Source organism: Megalobrama amblycephala, linkage group LG8, assembly GCF_018812025.1.
Source record: "Megalobrama amblycephala isolate DHTTF-2021 linkage group LG8, ASM1881202v1, whole genome shotgun sequence".
NCBI lineage: Eukaryota > Metazoa > Chordata > Actinopteri > Cypriniformes > Xenocyprididae > Megalobrama > Megalobrama amblycephala.
In genome coordinates this window covers 9,023,953-9,047,414 of record NC_063051.1, presented here as the reverse complement: position 1 = coordinate 9,047,414, position 23,462 = coordinate 9,023,953, and the positions used below count along the sequence as shown (strand labels likewise).

The window sequence follows — 23,462 nt, the reverse complement described above, 5'->3', positions numbered from 1 at the left end:
TCCCACCCCTGAATGTTCCTGAACTTTGAGAAAGTACTATCTAGCAATCAGGGACTTTCTGAGGGGGAAATTTTTACCTGGTGTGGTGAGAAATCGAGTCCCCCCAGGAATCGGGTCTCCTTTAGGACCCCGAGTGATCCCATTGTTTCAACAGGCTTTTAATGGGGAGTATTTTTAGCACCTGATTATAATTCCTGAAAAATCACGTTATGGTTTATATTGTTTAAAATGCGTTATAATGAACATTAATGTCTTTTAAATGACATGGTTCCTATACTAGTATATAACTGAAGCTATAGGTTGTGCTTAGCTTATATTATATTAGGTATATTTTTTGCTACCAATATCTGTTTCCAGTTCGTTTTATTATGCAATACATAGGCATTCATTTCAAGCATGTTTTTGTACACAATAGTAAAATAGGTTATAATTAGTCAAGATATCATGATAACTTTTGATCAGGCATTACCGCCTGGATCCTAAAGGAGACTCGAGTCTTGGGGGGGACTCGATTTCTCATGACACCGGATTTTCATTTAGACCCTGGTCCCTGTGGTTGAAACACACCAAGTACCACCCCAAAGTCCCTAGTTCCTGGGGAAAGTTCCTGCGGTGGAAACGCGGCTTAAGGAAAAGATCACTAGCTATTGTTCACTCAAAAAAATAACTCTTTGAACGAACATAAAAAAATCATGGAAAGGATTTTCACATGATTAAGTTGCTTTATTTCAGTATTATGCAATTCTGTTATTCCAATTTAATGTACTTACGTTGGGTCAACACAACCAACTTAGTTTTTATTAACATTAAAGGTTTATTTTTACTCTATGCAAAATCCTTGAATTGTGACAAAACAACTGACTAAGGAAGAATCTATGTAAAATAGTTATGTCCAACTTACTCAGTTCAATCATGGACAGTGGTTCCACATGATTGAGACAAGTAAAATCCAATAGAATCAACCATGTTAAATTAACTAGAATCAATTGTGTTCATTTAAAATAAAATAAATAAGAAGCAATAAATAAATGAATAAAAAATAAATTGTTTTCATATACATTGATTTTCACAATTAATTCTACTTGTTTAATTTTGTGATAATAAATAATAATTGTGATAATCTAGATGTGATACTGGATTCATCCTAAATTGCCTTAACCAAAAACATTGTAAAGCCTAAACTGATCATAAGTCCTTTGGTGGCAATGGTTTTACAATCAACATAGGCTTACAATGCTTTTGGGAAATGCAATCCAGAGCACTACCACAGTGATTACTTTCTTATTAAAGTAAATTGAAAGTTTGTTAGCAGGTCCTCAACCCAAGCACAAGTGCAACAATTCACCACAATGGTAACCCCATTAATTGACAGAAACTTTTAAATACCAACATAATAGAACAGTAAACATTAAAAAGTCTTTCCATTTTCTCATCTTCCTAAAAACTGCTTAAAATAACACTTTATTTCAACATTTACACTCCTAGTTCAGCCCCTTTGCAAAGCATGATGGGAAGTGAAAATCCTGTTTGATTGAGTCCTAGTTGGGTTTACTTGATTGAAACCTGTTATTTCAATATGAAAACATCAAGTTAAGTCAAAGAGTAATCGTTTCAAGTCAATTTAACATGAATCAATCACATTTAAACCAGAAACCGGATACAATGGTGTTGAATCAAAATAAATTGTTTAAATAAAGTGAACAGCATCAAAAATCATTTTTTGAGTGTTCATATTTGGGGTTGGGGATTAAAACAGGCCCCTAAACTTAAATATTAATCTTTGCGGTTTAACTCATCCCATAACATTCATGCTGACATCATGAATGATACCTCAAATTGTCCTGATTTTTGAAAAGAGGTCTACTAATACTATTTTTCTAAGTGATCTGCCTATAATGACTAGTAACCACAACTTTACAACTGCAACCTACAAGACTCTAGCAGTTCTGCACAAGTAAGCTCACTACCTCTAGCATTTAATAAGACTTATGAGGTACTATGTGGAGGTCATGAACTAGTAAAGGTGCTAAATAACTTTGTGTTTAAGGGCTCTTGTGCAGAGATTAACTGGGGAGTTACGCACATCAGTCATGTAAGTTATTATGAGTGCACACACATCACACGTGGTCCAAGTTTGGCCATATTAGATGACAGAAACATGTTTTTATTGCAGTAATGAAAAAGAGAGCAATGCGAGTGGAGAGCGAGGAGTACAGAGAGAGGGTTGCTTTGGGATAAAGAGGAATTTGACAGACTAGCAAAGGAAAAATCACAAACCATGTATTTTTGTTTTTTAATCTCAGCCATCTGAGGACCTACCACAAGAAAGGGACAATACAAGATTTCTTTTTCATATGATGCATACTACTAAAATACAGCTTACTAGGATAGTAACCAATCTGTCCACAGCTGCAGGAAGCATTATGTTAAACATGAAAGCTGATAGTGATGGTCAAAATCAAGTTATGAAGTGTTAAGACATATATTGTGCTTGATTATATTTAAAGACCTTATAAAGTGGTTTGACCAAAGCAATTTTCACTTCTGTGTTTACATATTTTATGTTAGTTTACAGCTTCACAGCTGGGCAAAACGATGCCTTTGTTCACAAAAGCAAACTACCACTGTTTTTGCAGCATGTACTGAGTATAAATTTTCTGTATGCACAGAAAACCCGAATGACATTCACTGAAAAGTGTGCAGCATACAACCACTGCAAGGAATACTTTATCCCAATGCAAGGGGCTTCATTTAGTATGAGTATGAGTGAACCAGAGCGGCATTTAATAGACAGAGCTGTAGATCACTGACAAGCTACGCAATATCGCGTTCATTATCGAAGGCGATTCATCTGCGATAATGAACGCGATATAGCTTTACGCAGCAGAGGGGGAGGGGCTATCAGACTCTGATATTGAATGACAAATACATACACTACACGGTTTAGTACATAGTGCATAAGTACACAGGCTGCTGCCGAAATCGCATACTCTCTTGAGTAGGTACTTATTTGGAAAAAGTAATTACTTCACGACCATTAAAAAAGTAGGAAAAAGAAGTCAAAAAGTTCTAGATGGTATGAATGTAATCCGGACTACATTCGCCATGTCATTTATCATGGGACCTACCAGTGTCAGTTATGTCACTTTACTTCCATTCACAAATTCTCTCCTGTGGCCTCATGGGATAGTAAAGTGTCCATCATATGCACACTTTTGAATCGTAGTAGGTCATCTTAGTTTTTGTCTGCTCTACTGTCAATTCAGACATAATTCTTTTGTCACATACTTTTTTTTTGCCTACTATATAGTAGAGAAGTATCCGATTTCGGACGCAGCCATAGTGTACAAGTGCATAATGTATAGTGTGTCTTTTGGGACACAACTGTTAACTATGATTTTTAAAGTGTACTTTTTGACTTAGTGAAAAAAATATGCAAAGCAACTTTTTTGTTTGTTTGTAACACTTTCCCATGGAATTGTATGCATTAATTTGTGAGTCCACTTGGTGCCCATGACAATTGTGTTGTTTCTTTCAAGAATTACTTAAATAAGATGGAAAATACATGGCAAGGAAAAACAACAGAAGACAAAGGTGGAAACAACAAAAATGGGTGTACACTTCATGAGGACTTGTGGCGAGAGGAGGTAAGAAAATCTTTGCATCTTGTTTGTTCAGCTTTTGTTCAAGTGGCGTCCACTGCAGAGCCAAATGACTTCCAGCTACCCTCCTCTGGATGTCATGGCTTGAGCTTGACCTAGTCCAGCTCCACTTCTGTGGATCTAATGGGTGGAAGGATAGAGTTATGGGTAGGGTTAGGGTGTGGACCTTCTAGCTCCACCCATTACCCCCAAATTACATCTAGAATGGAGGACCTGGCCTTCACGCTCCACCCATGGCTCTGCAGTGAGCAGCCTCTCCTTTTGTTTGCAAGAGTATAAACATATCTATAGGCATTTTTACTTCTCTTCTACTGTACTTCTTTCTGTACTCCACACTGTAAAACTCAATAAGTTCAGAATACTCAAAACATTTGAGGAAACTTATTACCTCAAAACATTTAAGTTAACTAACTTATTTTTTTAAGTTAGTAGAACTTAAATTTTTGTGTGACAAGTGGGGCGGGGCCGAGAGCCATGGAAGTGGAGCAAGGCCAGTGTGGTGCACAGGTGTCTCTCATTAACAATCACGTCACTGGCATTCCTTCACTTCCACAGTTCTTAGCCTCGCCCCACTCAAGTACATATAGTTAATTTACATAAACATCACGTTCAGATCTTGGTTAAATGTTAGTTAGCAAAAAACACATGCTATTATAACTATCAAAGAGACTGTTAATATGTACTTGCATGTATGTAATCAAACAATATACAGTATATGTGGTCTTAAAAGTTTTGCAGTCCATCCTCAACCTAACCACACGGAACCCCCTGTCAATCCCAACATAACACAACATTAAACACTAACTTATGTCTCCCTATGTTAATCTTATGCAAAAACACACAAAATAACACTTAATTTCAACATTTATACAGTCTAGTGCAAAGCATGCTGGGAATTAGAAATCTGCTGCAACTCAACTCAATCATATTAAGTTCACCTTGCTACAATGACATTTTGAGTTCACACAACTTTTTTTTGTTAAGTACAATGAACTTTTATTATTATTTGAGTAAAACAAACTAATTTCATTTAATTAATTTCACTGTTCAGTTTTACAGTGCACTTGTCACCATGACCAACTCTTCTAAATTAGCATAACAAAACATTAATCACTACTAAATCTACATTACCATTAATCTTGCACAAAAAACATTATTTAACACTTGATTTTAGCATTTACTTTTCCTTTCGAGTGCCATTGGCAAAGCATGGGCAAAACAGATTAGTTTACTTGAAATATGTCAGTGCTGTGAACTCAAAAGTAAAAGAAAGTTTTAAATACTCATAACAGTTAATTTAACTGAGCTAATTTGTTTAAGTTTGCCCTACTCAAACGAATTAAGTATTTTGAGCGTTGGGGTTTATAGTGCATGCTATCCTCTGCTGGTCAGGTGTAGTATCACTAATTAGTCATAGTGCGCATGCACTGAAGCTAGAATTCTTGATTTTTGCGTAAAACATGAAGGAAAGTGGAAACTTTTACACACACTTTAGGGAGAGGGGCATTCTCAGTTTAGACAGCATATGATTGGACAAAATTTGTACATGGCCTGTAAACATTGTCATCAATGGTTTCTGTCTAGTGCCATCTATTTTTTTGTTGTTGTAAAGTTTGGCAAACAGTTAACTGCAGCTGTAAAATCTGTGTGAAGTGGGTAAAGACAGTAAACATGTACTTGTGCAAGGAAACAGGGTTGTCTGCTCACATGGGTTTGTTTATGTTTTCTGAGGGACGTTTGGCCCCTTTGCTTCTCAGTGATGTATATGGTGTTGTGTGTGATATATGTGTGAGTGAGTGTGCATGCTTTAGAAAGGCCGTATAAATCACAGAGAGGTCAGACGTAATTGTTAAGAATGCTTTTTTTCCACTGCATCACATTGGGACCCCAGAGGCCCCTGAGCATACACATGTGCTTTCACTCACAATTCAAGATGATCGCATTAGTATTCATAGGTAGTTAAACACTGATATGTAAAATATCAATGTGAGCAGCATCTAAACATGTACTTTAGACCTACAAATGTTTACAAACTCTCTGGAAATGTTTAATTAATTTTGTTTTACATGTACATTATTCTATTATTTAACTATATTACTGTTATAATATTTATAAAATATATAAATACACACACACAATATTATTTCATATGAAATGGGGGCTTTTATTGGTTCTAAAAGTAGCCATTTTCTGTATATAAAATATAATTTAAAATAATAATATATTAAAAATATTAAGATAAAATATTTTTATATATTATTGTTATATTATTTATTTTGAATATATGGTGAAATGTGGCCTGGACATTTATTTGTGATAATCAACCATGCGCAAATGGCTGTATTTCACATTTTCCCCTTCTCTTTCTTTGTTTTTTAGTCTATTCTTTTTTTGTTCAAACATGCACAATCATAAATGTTAACAGTCAGTAAATGAAGGCAGTTGTTAAGAGGGCATACGAATGTGGGTAGATTGTAAACCTGTGGTAATTTGCTAACCTAAAACCACACGTTTCACTATTACAACAAACTTGCTCATAATTCCTCCTTCAACCCAAAATGTGGCAAAGCTTAACATGTTCGTGGCTAATGGAGATGGTCTTTATATAAGAACTTCTGATGTTTGGTGGTTGAATGGAATGTTTTTGCCAGATGTTGCATCTTCCTATTTTTCTTTCTTTCAGTCCTATGATGATTCATGACTTTGTCTCTCAATAATCAGTTCCTGATTTCTGTCCCATATTTCCACTACACCAAAAGAGGTTCCTATGTATTCTCCTGATAGTAATACTCATCGGTTATCTCATGATTAGCATTATTTATGGAGCTGTTTTTCTTGTCCATGTAAATCTAGTAATAAAAAAGCCCAGAGTTGGTGATAGCAATACTGTTGTTTACTAAGCTTGGCTACATGCAAACAATGTTTTTAAGCTTTTAAGCTTTCAAGCACACAAGTGGATTTTTATGTATTGCAATAAGTTTATAAGTCTAATAGATTTCTTATGGGTGTACTTAATGTATGACATTCAGTGTTTCTTGAAATGGCTGTGCAAGAGTTGAAACTAGACAGAAATTTTTCCATGTGCTTTGTGAAGTTGGTTAACTACCAGGAGTAAAGCATGGATTTAGTATTTTAGCCTGTCTGGAAGGTTGCAACAGCCACAAAATTGGTTAGTGTCTTGAGAGTTTAAGGTCACTAGACGTCTAAATCTCCTCTGAATAGCTTTGTTTTGTAGTTATTATTTCAGTCCAGTCTATCCATGGATTATTTTGTCCAGCAATGTGAATACAGTGCTTTGTGTTACTATAAAGACAAAGAAAAATAGTGAAATAAAAAAGTTTTGAGCCAATGAGAATGTAGGTTGTTGCCAGAGGATGTGGGCTAACATTTCATCCAGTATTTCTCTGTGAGGCATTGCCTCCATTTTACCTAAACCACTTTGAACTCCCTCACCTCCTTGGCTGGTTTCTGGTGAAGATTGAACATTGGCTTCAATGCTTTCTTGGATGGCATGAAGTATGGATGGCAAGACACTGGAGAAGCAGCTGTCCAATCCAAACCATATATGAGGTTTTGTATTATTCACCAGATGTTCACAAGATGAATTTAGGTGGAAGGGTTCGTGGCTAGATGGTTTGTTCTGTAAACTTTCATCAGGTCAAAAAGGGTTTAATGCTGCTTAGCCACATCCTTTGCCAATAGTTTCCTAAAAGTGTTGATGGATTTTCATTTTATATCAAACATATAGGCGATTGTTTGGCCTTTTTGAATGAAAACTCTTCTATTTTCTATCATTTATGCAGTTACATTTCAAAATGTGTTTTTCCATAACACTAAGCAAGTATCAAAAACAGAAAATGTTTGAAACACCCAAATTGCACTTCACTGACAAAAATGACTGTCCTCAAATGCAGAACAGCATGAATGCCTTCAGATGTCTTGATTTATATGATCAACAGAGGAAATGCATTACGTGGTTAGAGCACTGAAAGTCTTCAGCTCTGGTCTTAGAGTGTAAACAAATCCAAATGACTACCTTGTATCTCGGCGGCAAACCAGTGGCCACTTGAAAGTGCAAGAGAGTCTTCAAAGCAGCAACAAAGGTTCAATTAAGGATTCTTTTTATTTATTTATTTTTTGCTCTGGCTGCATTTGAGTTGAGTTTTAATAGATCCCAGAGCTTTAAGGGGCTGTACATCCTGTTTGTGTGTGCCATATGAGCTTAAGTGTGTGAGAGGGCAGTCGGTAAAGAAGGCCATGAACAGTGTAAGCATAATTACTCTTCACTCTCTGTCTGTTCTTGTTTCTCTCTCTCTCTCTTTCAGTATCCTTCTCTTTCTTTCCACTGTAATAGTTTACAGAGATGTTCCTAGTGCACTTCCAAATCATGTCATTTTTCAAAAAGACAGACTTGTTTGTGGGTTTTGAGGTCACGTTTTACAGTCCTCTAACATTATTTTCAAGCTAATTTCATATGCAATTGAATTAAAAGTAATTTCAGAAGAGGTTTGAAGGTTAAAGTCACAGTGAAATCAAAATAGACAATTATTTTTGTAGTGTTTATTATTATTCCATGCACATCGTTATTTTTTTAAAACATGTCCCTCGTAATCTTTAATCAAAATAACTTCCCCTTTTTCTTCCAATATCTCTTCTCTGATTATGTGTTTACTGGCGCTAGGGCGGGGCAACCTGTCACTCACATGAGATCCACCAATAGCAAACCACAACATCCAACCGTACAAACAATTCCCCACGGACAAAGTGGGGAAGCAGTTTCACTCAGATATACAGGTGCTGGTCATATAATTAGAATATCGTGAAAAAGTTCATTTTTTTATTGTAAATTATTTTAAAAAATGAAACTTTCATATATTCTAGATTCCCTACATGTAAAGTAAAACATTTCCAAAAAAATTTTTTTTTAATTGTTGATTAGAGCGTACAGCTAATGAAAGTCCAAAATCCAGTATCTCAAAATATTATAATATTTACATTTGAGTTTCGTTAAATGACCATCCCTACAGTATAAATTCCGGGTATCTCTTGTTCTTTGAAACCACACTAATGGGGAAGACAGCTGACTTGGCAATGGTCCAGGAGACAATCATTGACACCCTCCACAAAGAGAGTAAGCCACAGAAGGTCATTACTGAATGGGGTGGCTGTTTACAGAGTGATGTATCAAAGCATATTAAATGCAAAGTTGACTGGAAGGAAGAAATTGGGTAGGCAAAGGTGCACAAGCAACAGGGATGACCACAAGCTTGAGAATACTGTCAAGTATAGCCAATTCAAACACTTGGGAGAGCTTCACAATGAGCAGAATGAAGCCGGAGTCAGCGCATCAAGAGTCACCACACTCAGGTATCTTCAGCAAAAGGACTTCCAAGCCACTTCTGAAACAGAAACAACATCAGAAGCATCTTACCTGGGCTAAGGAGAAAAAGAACTGGACAGTGAACAGTGGTCGAAAGTCCTTTTTTCAGATAAAGGTAAATTTTGCATTTCATGTTGAAATCATGGTCCCAGAGTCTGAAGGAAGACTGGAGAGGCACAGAATCCAAGCTGCTTGAAGTCTAGTGTGAAGTTTCTGAAGTTAGTAATGATTTGGGGGGCCGTGACGTCTGCTGGTGTTGGTCCATTGTGTTTTATCAAGTGCAAAGTCAATGCAGCCATCTTCCAGGAGATTTTGGAGCACTTTATGCTTCCATCTGCTGACAAGCTTTATGGAGATGCTGATTTCCTTTTCCAGCAGGACTTTAGCACCTGCCCACAGTGCAAAAACCAATTCCAAGTGGTTTGCTGACCATGATATTACTGTGCTTTATTGGCCAGCCAACGTGCCTGACCTGAATCTATGGGATATTTTCAAGAGAAAGATGAGAAACAGTCGATCCAACAATATACAGATGATCTGAAGGCTCAATAGTGCCTCAGCAGTGCCACAGGCTGATCATTTCCATGCCACACTTCACTGATGCTGTAATTTGTGATAGGAGCAAGTCATTTGCTGTAATATGTGCTGCCGACCAAGTACTGAGTGCACAAATGAACATACTTTAAAGAACTTGAACTTTTCTGTTTTGCAAATCCATTTTTTGATTGATCTTAGGAAATATTCTAATATTTTGAGATACTGGATTTTGGACTTTCATGAGCTGTACGCTCTAATCATCAAAATTTAAAAATAAACTTTTGAAATGTTTTACTTTACATGTAGGAAATCTAGAATATATGAAAGTTTAATTTTTAATTCAACTTTTTGATGATATTCTAATTATATGACCAGCACCTGTACATCACAAAAAGGGAATAAAAGATGATCACAAATTGTCATGCCTACTTTTTTAATCACAAGCAATAGTGCAATTAAGATGTTCAACAATTAGTGAGGTCGACTAGATTATCTCCATTTATTTTTTGTTTTTAGCCTTAATATTTTAGTAGTGAAGGTGATTTTTATTTTAAATATGAATGTTTTAGCATATCGATGGCGCTAACAGTCAAAGCACTAATTTTCCATGCTGAAAAATGGTTTAAACCAGCCTAAGCTGGTTTGCTGGTCTCCTAACCTGGTCAAGTCAGGCTGTTGGCTGGTTTTGGATTTCAGGACCAGCTTTCTGACCGGCTAAACACCAGCTTGTCCAGACTGTGAGATCACCTTAAACTTAAGCTAATTATTTCAGCAGGTTTGTAAGAACTTTCAAGACAATTACATGTCAGGTTTCATAATGATTGCTGTGAGCAATGTGTCATTGGCTTGTGTTTATTTGTTAAATATCTGTCAGGGTTGTTCTTAGCATCCATATATGATTAAGAGTAACGTGTCTGATGGGTGTCAGGTAGACATGACTAAACCCAAGCTAGATTTTGAAAATGTGTAGTTTTGTACAGAGCTTTTCCAAGCGTAACCTAAGATTTTGAAGAACCTTCTCAACTCTTGATATTATGATATGCTCTCTGACAGTCCTCACAATTAGTAGCTCTTCGTTCTTGCGGATGGAACTACTTTTGCCCGTGTGTTTTTACAAAGTGGGGCTTTCCGCTCTGGCTTCGGTCCACCTGGGTCCACCTCTCTTTAAGTTCTTCCACCAGAGCGATTGTACTTCTGGCTGCATGTTTGATGTGCAAATCCCTCCTTTTTCTGCACTTCCTGCACTTCTCTCCTTTTGTTTTTCTTGTGTAAACGAATAAAGCGTTGCAAAAAAGGGTGAGTTCATCGGGGATGAGAGCATATTGGATATGTGGGTATCTCAGCAGGGTGTACCACCACTGAAGTCAATGACTGGATGTTATGAAAACACTGTCCGTCTTGCTTATCTCGCACATACGCTTTCTCTTTCTGTGCATACCCATGCCACACCTTTTAACAATGTAATCTGCTCACATCCCAGTACTTTTGTAGGTAATATAAATACATGGAAATTGCATTTCATATCTGATCGAAGAAAAACGTCTCAGCTTCCAGCTCTCCTGCTTGGCATTAATGTATGTAACAGATATGAAAACGGCTCACCCCCGATGGCATATAGCATGAATGTGGCAATTTACAGACTGAAATACGTGCTGCTTTTCTCTTTTTCTGCATCTAGGATCATGCAGTCCACCATATAGCCTCTGAAATTTTATTTTGATGAACGAACCCTTTCCACCAGTTCCTGATTGAGCTGGTGAGCCAATGATAAAGGTTTCAGACAGATAGTAACTTGTGTTTTTGTGCCTGGGTATGTGCTATCTGAAGCAGACCACCAGTTGACTTTGAGAAGTTGTCTATGTGCATGGGTGTAGATAGTGTGAGACACAGTTGCATATACACATATGGTCATATATAAACAGGACGGAAGAGTTTTTTACGGTAATGAAATGGGAATCTTTGCATATATTTCCCGAACAGGAAAGCAATTGATTTACCAAGCATTTGGTGAATTAGAATGTTTATGTTGAGGGTTTAAATTAGATTAAACGGGCGTGTTCAATTCTCATGGGCAAAAGCGAAGACAACATCACTTCTGAAATGATCACTTCTTGGGGAAAGCCCCACCAACTCACACAGATGTTGAAGAAGCAGTTATGGCTGTTCTGAGAACTCACATTCTTCCAGACACAACTAATCAACTGCAGAAAATTAGATTATTGTTCATTGTGTCTGCCAGTGCAACACATGTTTGTTCACAAGATAGATATGCCAAATAGCAATGCATTTGCCATAGCAATGTAAATATATTACATATTTGTTCAATATAGTGCTTAGGTCAAGTAGAGTATTATGTATTTGGCATCACAATAACAGTTAATTTATGAATAATCTATGAATCATACACTGCCCGGCCAAAATAATAATAAAAAAGACACTTAGATTTAGGCAAATGCTTAAGAGTCCATGATTGGATAATTATTGTAGTGATTATTATGTTTCTAGCATGTCATATTTTTGGGAACAGTTCTATTAACCGGAATTGATGGAGTGTGTAGCTTTTCGTTTGGAAGGGAGCATGAAGAATCTTTTTTCACACATGAATTGGCACCTCTGAGTCCAGACCTTAAATTCATTAAAAATCTTTGGGATGTGTTGGAGTTGACTTTACAGAGAGTTTGACTCATGCATTGTCAATACAAGATCTTGACCAAAAATCGATACACCTCTTGATGGAAATAAATGTTGTGATGTTATTTCCATCAAGAGGTACATCAATTTTTGGTCAAGATCTTGACAATGCAAGAGTCAAACACTGTAAAGTCTACTCAACATCCCAAAGACTTTTAAAAGAACTGTTCCCAAACATATAACATGCTAGAAACATAATAATCACAGCAATAATGATCCAGTCATAGACCCTTAAGTATTTGCCTATTAAAATCCAAACAGTGACTTTTTTTCAGATGGGCAGTGTGACTGTGGAAAGGTGGAAACTGTCTTTGCCTTATGTGCATATTTAGGGTGACCAATTACAGACCTCTCTCTGATATATAACATCACCACAGGTAGCATGTTTTCAAATCTTTGACAAGTTTCTTAATGTAACATGACAACCCTGTAACATGGCCATCAATGGCTGTCGACTTATTTGCCTTTCCATGAAGCAACTGGTGTTTTTAATTGGAATTCTAGATTCCCAGATTCCTTCAAAGGGTGTTGTATCCAAATAGAATCAAAGCCAACAAAAGGAGACAAGTGTAAGAAACAAAAGAGATTGAGAGAGAGGGAGAATCTGCATCTTGAGATCGCTCAATTTTCATAGTCTCACGGTTTTCGGGGCAGTCTTGTAACAGGGATTCGAGTTTCAGATTCCCACAAAGGGCCATCAGGGAGAGAGAGGTGGGGAAGTCAGTAGAATGGAGGGATGAGCTAAACTGAACTGTGTAGAAGTGTAAATTGAAAATCATGAGGAACCTCTCTGTGAACTCATTCTTCGAGGGCAGAGGAACCTGTCTGAGGGTTTTTTCCACAACCGCTGGTTTGTATTAAAGCATGACAAAGAGCTCCATTAAACATAATTTGTCTTCTTGGAAATGCTTGTAGTCTCTTTCATTGCCTTTAAAGAAGATTTGCCTTTAAAGCAGTGTTGCAGGTTAAAGGTGCCCTAGAATCAAAAATTGAATTTACCTCGGCATAGTTGAATAACAAGAGTTCAGTACATGGAAAAGACATACATTGAGTTTCAAACTTCATTGCTTCGTCCTTCTTATGTAAATCTCATTTGTTTAAAAGACCTCCAAAAAACAGGTGAATCTCAACATAACACCGACTGTTACGTAACAGTCGGGATCATTATGTACGCCCCAATATTTGCATATGCCAGCCCATGTTCAAGGCATTAGACAAGGGCAGGCAGTATTAACGTCTGGATATGTGCACAGCTGAATCATCAGACTAGGTAAGCAAGCAAGAACAATAGCGAAAAATGGCAGATGGAGCAATAATAACTGACATGATCCATGATTACATGATATTTTTAGTGATATTTGTAAATTGTCTTTCTAAATGTTTCATTAGCATGCTGCTAATGTACTGTTAAATGTGGTTAAAGTTACCATCGTTTATTACTGTATTCACGGAGACAAGAGCCGTCGCTATTTTCATTTTTAAACACTTGCAGTCTGTATAATTCATAAACACAACTTCATTCTTTATAAATCTCTCCAACAGTGTGTAATGTTAGCTTTAGCCACGGAGCACAGCCTCGAACTCATTCAGAATCAAATGTAAACATCCAAATAAATACTATACTCACATGATCCGATGCATGCATGCAGTATGCATGACGAACATTTTGTAAAGATCCATTTGAGGGTTATATTAGCTGTGTAAATGCACTGTATTATAGTCGAGAGCTCGGGGGGCAGGGAGCGCGCAATTTAAAGGGGCTGCATGCTGAATCGGTGCATAGTTAATGATGCCCCAAAATAGAAAGTTAAAAAAATTTATTAAAAAAAATCTATGGGGTATTTTGAGCTGAAACTTCAGACACATTCAGGGGACACATTAGACGTATATTACATCTTGTGAAAACTGGTTCTAGGGCACCTTTAAATGCAGGTTAAGCCCTATCATCAGAGTCTCTCGCTGTTGGTTACCACATAAAATAATTTAGACTCTTCACTCAGTTCATATGAACAAACAATTTTGTTTATAGTAATGCATTTACTATGGAACCAAAATAAATGTTAAAATACAGAGTGTTATGAAAGTATTAACATGTGTTAAAGGGATAGTTCACCCAAAGATGAAAATTTTGTCATTTTTTCCAAACTTTTATGTTTCTTTCTTCTGTTGAACCCAAAAGAAGATATTTTGAAGAATGTGGGTAACCAGACAGTTGATGACAGACATTGACTTCCATAGTTTTTTCTTTTTTTTTCTTTTCTTTTTCATATTATGGAAGTCAATGGGTGCCATCAACTGTGTGGTTACCGACATTCTTCAAAATATCTTACTTTGTGTTGAACAGAAAGAAACTCATGCAGATTTGGAACCACTTGAGTAAGAAATGACAATTTTGTGCTGCCTTCACATGCTATTGGAATTATTGTAAACACATGTTTCTTAGTTAAAAATTGAACATGAACACCCTCTCAAGTCATATTTACCACTGGGAAGCTCAGGAATAATTTTGATACCCGAGTTCACAAGTTGGGCGGGCCATAAACATGGCAGAGGGGAGATTGATCGCTGCTGTGACTAGTAATCTTTATTAGTTTTTTCCACAACAGCTACATCGCTTTGTCTTGTCAATAAAGTAGGTCATATTTACAAATATGATTAATCATTTGAAGCGAATTGTATGTTTTATACACAGAGAAAATTGCGCATATTTAACCGAAATTCCAGAATCGTCAGCAAGCTTACTATCTAGTGCGGTTAAGTGGTTGCCAATGAATGGGACGCTAATAAGATTTTCCCAATAAATAGGCAAGAATAAACCTGGTGTCCTCCAAAATTCCTGTTCTTTCTGACAACAAAGCACTTGAACGTGACAAGCTCGTAATTAAGTCTTCAGAAGTGGGATTTAAGAAATTCAAAAAAGAATGTGAAGGTAGAATTAATATAATGTCCATTACGTACATTACTGTAAACTCAATTTCTCTTTGGTTTTATTTGTTACAGACTGGGGTGCAAGTCATAATCTACCGTTTTTAACATGCATCTATTTATATTTGATTTTAACTTACACTTGTGACTTTTTTTATCCATAAGTTAACAATGCTCAACATTACTGCATATTTTGATGTCTATTAATTGTTCATTTTCCAAAAGCTAATCACCTGAATACATCCCTGTTCCTTTCTCTCACTAGCTTCGAGATCTATTACTTGCCATTTTTCCAAGAACACGTGCCAGCAGCTGCAAAAATAAACATCAACCCCAGACTGAGAAAAGACCGTCCAGTTTTTAGCTTTAGGCTTTTTTCTTTCAGCCAACCTGTGCAGTGAACCTCATCCCTGTCCAAACACTGCAGATGACCACTGATACACAAAGACGTCTGTTTGGGGTTAATTTAGTGGAACAAACACAGGGCAGCAGGGGAGATTCTGACAGCCTTGACCCAGGTGTCTTTTGATAACATGGCGCTGATAGCGATAAATTGTTCATAAGAACGTGCTTTAGGAAAATAAACAAGGTCCATTTTAATTTCGAGTTCATTTTCAATGTGAAATCAATTGATCGGTGATTGTTTTCAAACAGGTTTACCCTCATCTGGCATTTGTCAGGCAAACAGATAGTCCTGCCCCAAACTGGCTGAGCATGTAGTAGTAAAAATGTTAGTAAATATCTAAACAGTTACACATTTCAAGTTTTAAGCATTCTAATTTTCATATTACTCTGAAAAAACACTATAATTTCACATTTTCAATGAAAAACAAAGCAGTACAACTCAAAATACTATGTATCTACACATGCAACAAGGTCTGTAGTTATAATAGTTTGTCTTACCTGGTTCAGAGCTCTTCTATTCCAGAGCCGGGTTACGTCTGACAACTAAGCAAACACACATTTGGGCTCATCTCTGCAGCGGAGTGCATGTGTGCCAGTGTGTGTGTGTGTGTGTTTTGAAGCAGCAGATGTCTGTTGACTCCTGATAGCGTGTGTTTCTCCAGCAGGCAGAAATGACACCTGATTCTGAGAATCTGCTTGTACAGGGTGAAAAGCAAAGCGGCTGAATGCATCAAATGCGACTGTATCTTTCTCCAACTTCACTCATCCTGTACTGAGCCGGTCTCACAATGTTCCCTCGTCGACTTTAACTTTTCTCACTCTCTCTCCTTTTCTCCTCCCATTTTTGTTCATATGAGTCTCACACACACATACACACTCCCATGTCATTTCTCTCCTCTGTCACACCAGGCAGGAAACACATCAAAGCTGTAAATTCAGAATTCTTCCATATTTTCTTGGCCGCTCTAAACATTTGGCAGTGTGGATGAACTGAAAAACTTGGAACTGTTTCCGTGCAAACTGTACAAGTCCATTAAATATCCTGTGAATACGCTCGTGGGACGCTTGGCCAAGACCCCCAATGACTCGTCTGAATTAAACCATACTGCTTGCCACATATTTTCAATACAGTCTTGTGTTGAAGGAGGAATGATTCCTTTTAATGGGGCGATGAGTTTAGATTATTCTGGGGTTTGTAGAGAGATGGACAGGCAAATATAGGATGGCATAATTTTTGTAAATTCTGTCCTCCAAACTAAAATTCAAGATCATATTTTTGTAACAAGTGAAGAAAATGCATGTGAATCTAAGTGGTGAAACTGCGTCATTAGAATATTTGTCTCATTTATATTTGAGCAAGTTGTCACTGCTGTTCAAAAGTTTGGTGTCTGTATGATTTTTTTTTTTTGTGTTTTGAAAGAAGTCTCTTACATTCACGATGGCTGCATTTATATGATAAATACAGTAATGATAGTAATATTATTACTATTATATAGTAATTTACTGTTACTTTTCTATTTACTTGTTTATGATTTTTTTTTTTTTTCTAAAAGCAATAAATTATACATAAGTTTTAATACAGATATGCTGTGGAAGATGTCTTTTGTACTTGTAGATATGGTGTGAAATCATGCCATTATGCATGTCACAAAATGTATGAACTGTATATTTTTTCTTGGACAGTAATGGTGGAAATGTTCAGTAGCTCAAGACTTTAAGGATTGTGTGTCTATATAGAAATTGACTTTAAAAAAATAAACCTGCCTTGAGAAATTTTCACTGGAGTGAAAAGTCTGACAAATGACCTGCTCTTCTCTACCTTCTAAAATAATGCCACATCTGCCCCCTGATGGTTGTATATTATCATCACACTTGCATCTGGTTCCACCTGGATGTTGGATTTGAGGTTTAGGCTTGAGAACACAAAGAAAGAAAAATAAAGTTTGTAGTATGGCAAGATGAACTGCAGGAGTGATTATGGTGTGAATGTTCTTAAAGCAATGAACTTCTTCAACTCCTGTCAGAGACACTCTAGGCTCAGAGCCAATGAAGGAGAGGCGGGGAGCTTGAGGGATTTGTTACGTGCTCCTAAACAGATGCCCTGATAATTTCCTCCATGTATGTCCTCTTACCTGCACATTCTCAACCTCTTCAGCACTGTAACAAAATATGCATATAAACTTAAACCAAATGTCATCTGGCCCCAAATGTATTTGGACACTTGAATTCCATTGCTCGAAATCAAGCACCTTCATTAACTTTTCTTCATTATTTTTGCTGTGGTTTTCAATCAGCTGGTGTTTTTAGTGTTTTTTAGTGGATGTATGAAGGCATTTCTCCTGAAGTTCACAGAGGTGTAACTACAGCTGAAGTTCATCTAACTATGAACATGTTCCACAATATGCTTTGTATTCATTTGGATCAGTATATATTATTGAATAATTAATTTGAAACCTAACAAACTTTTTTTTTTTTTTTTTTTTTGCTTGAAAAGTGTCAGCTGATCTGCATATTTAGTGGGTTAATTATAGTTAACTGATACCAAAAATCATTAAAAAAATGTTGCTTGAAATAAAAATAAATGTTAACTCAAAAAAAACCTTTCCTTTCAATTAGTTGCCAAAACAACATTTCTCATTTTCATTTTAGTTTAACTTAATGCACTAAAATAACTCAAACAAAAAAAGGACTATATAGACATATTAAAATAAAACCAAAAGCTAAATAAAAATGACAAAAAGATACAACATACATAATAATTAAAACTTCTTTTTACTGAAATTAAAATGGAAAATATAAAAACAAATTCAAAATATTGATGATAACTATAATAATTGATATTATTAAAAAAACAAAAAAACAAGGATAAAGACCAAGGAATCATTTAAATGTTTTAATTAATAATATCGATTAATAATTATATGATCAATTGTAATATTACAATGTCATATGCATTTTAATGATAAAAATTTAAACATTTTGCTAGACTTCAAGATTTTAAATTAAACAAAATTTCTATTTTGTTAGAAATGGTCGAAGGACGTACAGATGGGAACTTGACTTCCTAATTCGTTCCTTCTTTCTTTGCTTGCATCTCTTCCAGTCAGTTTACCATATGTGCAGCGATAGAACAGATGGTTTGGAAATCAGCTGCTGTGAGGAACCTCAATCAGTGTGAAAGTGAGACGTGTGCAGGTGAACACACACGAGGGGAACATCCTTTCACTGCAGCGCTGAATGAACATTATCCCTTAAAAACAGACTCAACAGAGGTATTCCATTTATTTGACCTTATAATTATGCTAATGTGCATTTGTGTCGATGAAAGTGAGTGGTTCCATTATAGGAGGTAGTGTGATATCGTAGAGATAAAACACAGGGTGGTCTGATCTCTGTGCGCCATGAACCATGACTTCTGTGGCCTTGAGCGAGACACTTAACTCCAGGTTCTTCAGGCGGATTTGTCCTTGACTATTATGCATGCTGTGAAGTATGCGTTATATACCTACAACTTTTTAAAAAAAACCCAATATGCATAAACATTTCAAACCATAGTATGCTACATTGTTTTTATTCAGTGAGTGGCCATTGTTATCTTGGTTATGCTTTTTTCTTATCATATTATGTATAAAAATGTTTCAATTTTAGCAGCCTGATAATATAATGAGTCAAGATAGTGGGATAACAGTTTTCTACAGTGTGCTCTGTTGCAATCTGCACTTACTGGTTACACTTTATTTTACAGTATGTGTACTTGCAGTGTAGTTAACCAAGGAAGTACTTGTAATATAAGATAACTACATGGGTTAAGGTTAGGTTTAGGGATAGGTTCAGGGTTAGTACTTAGTTATAACCCAGTTATTGTAATTACTATAAGAAGTACATAGTACGTACACGCGGAAAATAAAGTGCTACCCAATTACTCATTTAGTGCACTTCAATATATGTTAAGAAAAATAACTTGCATCCTAAACTACTTGCTTTGTAATAGTTTATTACAATATTAGTATATTAGTGGTATAGAATATGCATGTTATATAATAAGAAAGCATCTGCCAAGCATAAAACTGTCAATTGCATGTAAAAAAAAAAAAAAAAAAAAGAATCATTTATAAATTAACAATTGCTGAGAGCCAAAGGTCTCTTTACAGTGTGCTCCTCAAAGACCTAGAGTCATTTCAGCAGAATTTATCTACAATGCTCTTGGCGGAGTTTTATAAATAAGGTTGTTTGGCTCAGCAGTCCTCATGTAACTCAGCCACTCAAAAACACAATTACAAGCCAAAACGACTGCCAAAAAACTTTAGCGGAAGATGCCAAATTCAGCTTTTGTGTCATTTCCTGGAAAGTTCTGCAAGGTTGCAAACTTTTACAATTGTACAAGTACCATATACATTTATGAAATAGAGTTTTATCTAAAATAAAGTTATAGTGTAACAGCCAGCAGTTTTAATGCTCATATGGGACAGAATAAACTAGTCAAGACACTAGACAGAGTTAACATCCACACATACTTTAAAAGAAAGGAGTGAGACTGAGAAAAGTAAAATGTTTTATTACATGAAAAAAGAGCAAACAATCACTCAAAAAAATTAACTTTCACTGTTGTTAGTTTTGTTTACTTAAACTCATGTAACTACATCAACTTAATTTAACTGAGTTGTTTCTACTAAAAATGAGGTATTGTCATCTTTACTTCAGTGCTTGTTCAGTCAACTTAACATGGCAGTGGATCCGTAGTTCCCAGCATGCTTTGTAAGGGACTGCATTATTAGTAGTGTTGTCAAAAGTACTGACTTCGGTACCAAATTTTAAAAACGTGATGCGTTGAGCGTCTTTATAAACACCTCTGATTGGTCACTGTGTACACAAGCTCATCAGATGTCTGTGATTGGCTACAATGATCAACGCTTTATACACATTTTGTCAAAGGTCATCAATGACTCTCTTCATTGAGCGCTTGCACAGATACACACGGGAGCATTTGAAAGCAGGCATCTATCAGCGGACCATCTGCTGATAGAAGCCTGCTTTCAAATTCAAACACTTCCATGTGCTTTCAAACACTCTTGTGCATTGATCATTGTAGCCAATCATATCTGATAAGCGCGTGAACACAACGGCCAATCAGAGGTGTTTATGAATCTGCTCAACAGCGCTCAAAGCCCCACATTTAATTTTTTTTTTTTAAATTGACAACACTAATTAGGAGAGTAAAATTTAATGATTTAAGTGTTATTTTTTGTGTTTTTCAGTAAAGGGAAAGATGTTGTTAATGTTTAATGTTCAGTTATGTTGGACATTTAGGAGTTTCTGTAATGTTTTTGAATTTTGTGGTTACCATTATGCAGAAGAGTGGCCCCTGTGTTTAGGCTGTGAGCACTCATATACGCATGTTTAGGATGGAATTCCTGCTCTCAATTACATTGAGCTTGTTTAATTATTTTTTTGAGTGCATTTTGTAGAACAAATAGTTAATTTAATAAGGTAAATTAAGTCAATAAACGTGTTCGCCTTACGTAATAAACATAACATTAAGTAAACTGCACATATAAATATTATGTAACAATGACAAATTCAAATGATTTGTACTACTCAAAGAAATTTTGTCAGCTTTACTTGAATTTCTTTTCTTCATACAGCTAAATGGTTATTTGTACAAAGTACTCAATATAGTTGCGTAGAACTACTAGACACTGCTTGTTTTAAGTAAATCCAACAATTAATTTTTTTGAGTGTATATGTTACCGGCAGTGTGTGAAAAGCAGGTATTATATAGAATGCCTAGGGAATATATAGAATGCGTGAAGTTTGTAGGCAAAGTATGAAATGTCTGGTTTTTGTGATTATGTTGCATACTTTTCTTAAGCATTCTATACTTTACCTATAGGTATTTTACAGAATGACAAGCCGGATGGCCCTTTGGCATTGTATAGAATGCCTAGGAAAATATGTGAAATATAAACCATTTCATACTTTCCATACAAACCACATTCTATATATTCCCTAGGCATTCTATACAATGCCGGATTTCACACATTGCCGGTAACGTATACACTACGGTAAGATTTTTTTGGTAACACTTTATTTTAAAGTGTCATTGCTACACATGTTACATGTAATTACTGTAGTAATAAATAATGTGTAATTACATGCAATTAACCCTACCTAAACCAAACCCTCATCCTAACCTTAAAGGATTAGTCCACTTTTAAATAAAAATTTCCTGATAATTTACTCACCCCCATGTCATCCAAGATGTTCATGTCTTTCTTTTTTCAGTCGAAAAAAAAATTAAGGTTTTTGATGAAAACATTCCAGGATTTTTCTCCATACAGTGGACTTCAATGGCCTCCAGACGGTTGAAGGTCAAAATTACAGTTTCAGTGCAGCTTCAAAGGGCTTTAAACGATACCAGACAAGGTCATTTTCGAAAAAAATGTAAATGTATATGCTTTATATAAACAAATGATTGCCTTGAACGTGCTTCCGCTTTCTGCATTCTTCAAAACGCTTACGCTGTATGTCCTACGCCTTCCCTATTCTACTTATGGAAAAAAACGAAACTGTCGCCGATCATTTGTTTATATAAAGCATATACATTTACATTTTTTTTCGAAAATGACCGATCGTTTCGTTAGATAAGACCCTTATTCCTCGTCTGGTATCGTTTAAAGCTCTTTGAAGCTGCACTGAAACTAATTTTGACCTTCAACCGTCTGGAGGCCATTGAAGTCCACTATAAGGAGAAAAATCCTGGAATGTTTTCATCAAAAACCTTAATTTCTTTTCGACTGACGAAAGAAAGACATGAACATCTTGGATGACATGGGGGTGAGTAAATTATCAGGAAAAGTTTATTTAAAAGTGAACTAATCCTTTAACCCTATATTAAGTACATGCAGTTAATTATTATTACTCCGTACTTAAATGTATAATTACACTGTAACACGGACACCTTAAAATAAAGTGTAACCAATTTTTTTATGTTTTAGGAATAAGACTTATCTGCTCATAAATACATTAAAGAGGAATATTGTGAAGTATTATTACAATTTAAACTTGACTGTTCTACTTGAATATATTTTTTACAATGTAATTTATTCCTGTGATGACAAAGCTAAATTTTCAGCATCATTACACCAGTCTTCAGTGTCACATGATCCTTCAGAAATCATTCTAATATGCTGATTGGATGAATAAAAAGTTCAAAAGACCAGCAGTTATTTGAAATATTTTTTATTGCTGTCTTTACAGCAATTTTCATCAATGTGATGCATCTGTGCTCAATAAAAGTATTAATTTATTTCAAAATAAACTACCTGACCCCAAACTTTTGCATGGTAGTGTATTTATATGATGCCATTTTTGTTATTCCTAACAAAAAAGTGTCAAGAAGCAGGGTTTTATACACAGTGCTATTCTGCAGATGCACCATGGTATATTTCAAAGTACTATAGTATTAACGTCTGATACCATAGTCTTACACCATGCTATTTACTACACATGGATGGTACTCAAAGAATACATAGTGGATGTCCAGAAGCCCATGACGCCATGTCCAAACAATGATACCACGATATTACCATAGTACTTTTTGTTTAGTGCAAGACAAATACGCCTGAATTACATCAATGGCATATCCTAGACCGTTTGATGCACAACGTGAATTTCTATCTAAGTCAAACACAGATTCGGAATACTCAAAAGAGCTTCAGGAAACCGAACACATCACAAGGACATATGCAGCTTCACCCACACGCTTCATTATAACCCCTGCTATTCTCACATCCGGGATATGAAACATGAGCAAAGACGTGGAATGTTACTTTTTTTTTTTCCTCTCTCTCTCTCTCTCTCAG

At 35.9% G+C, this 23,462-nt stretch overlaps 1 protein-coding gene across 1 annotated transcript in view; it reads left to right on the top strand.

The window, feature by feature from the left end:
• The window catches only part of chd6 (chromodomain helicase DNA binding protein 6), an 80,943-nt gene that overhangs the window by 3,527 nt on the left and 53,954 nt on the right, over nucleotides 1-23,462 (top strand). Inside the window, 1 exon segment of the mRNA XM_048199087.1 lies at nucleotides 3,540-3,647. Within this exon segment, the coding sequence (XP_048055044.1) occupies nucleotides 3,610-3,647 (38 nt within the window). The 5' untranslated portion in view covers nucleotides 3,540-3,609.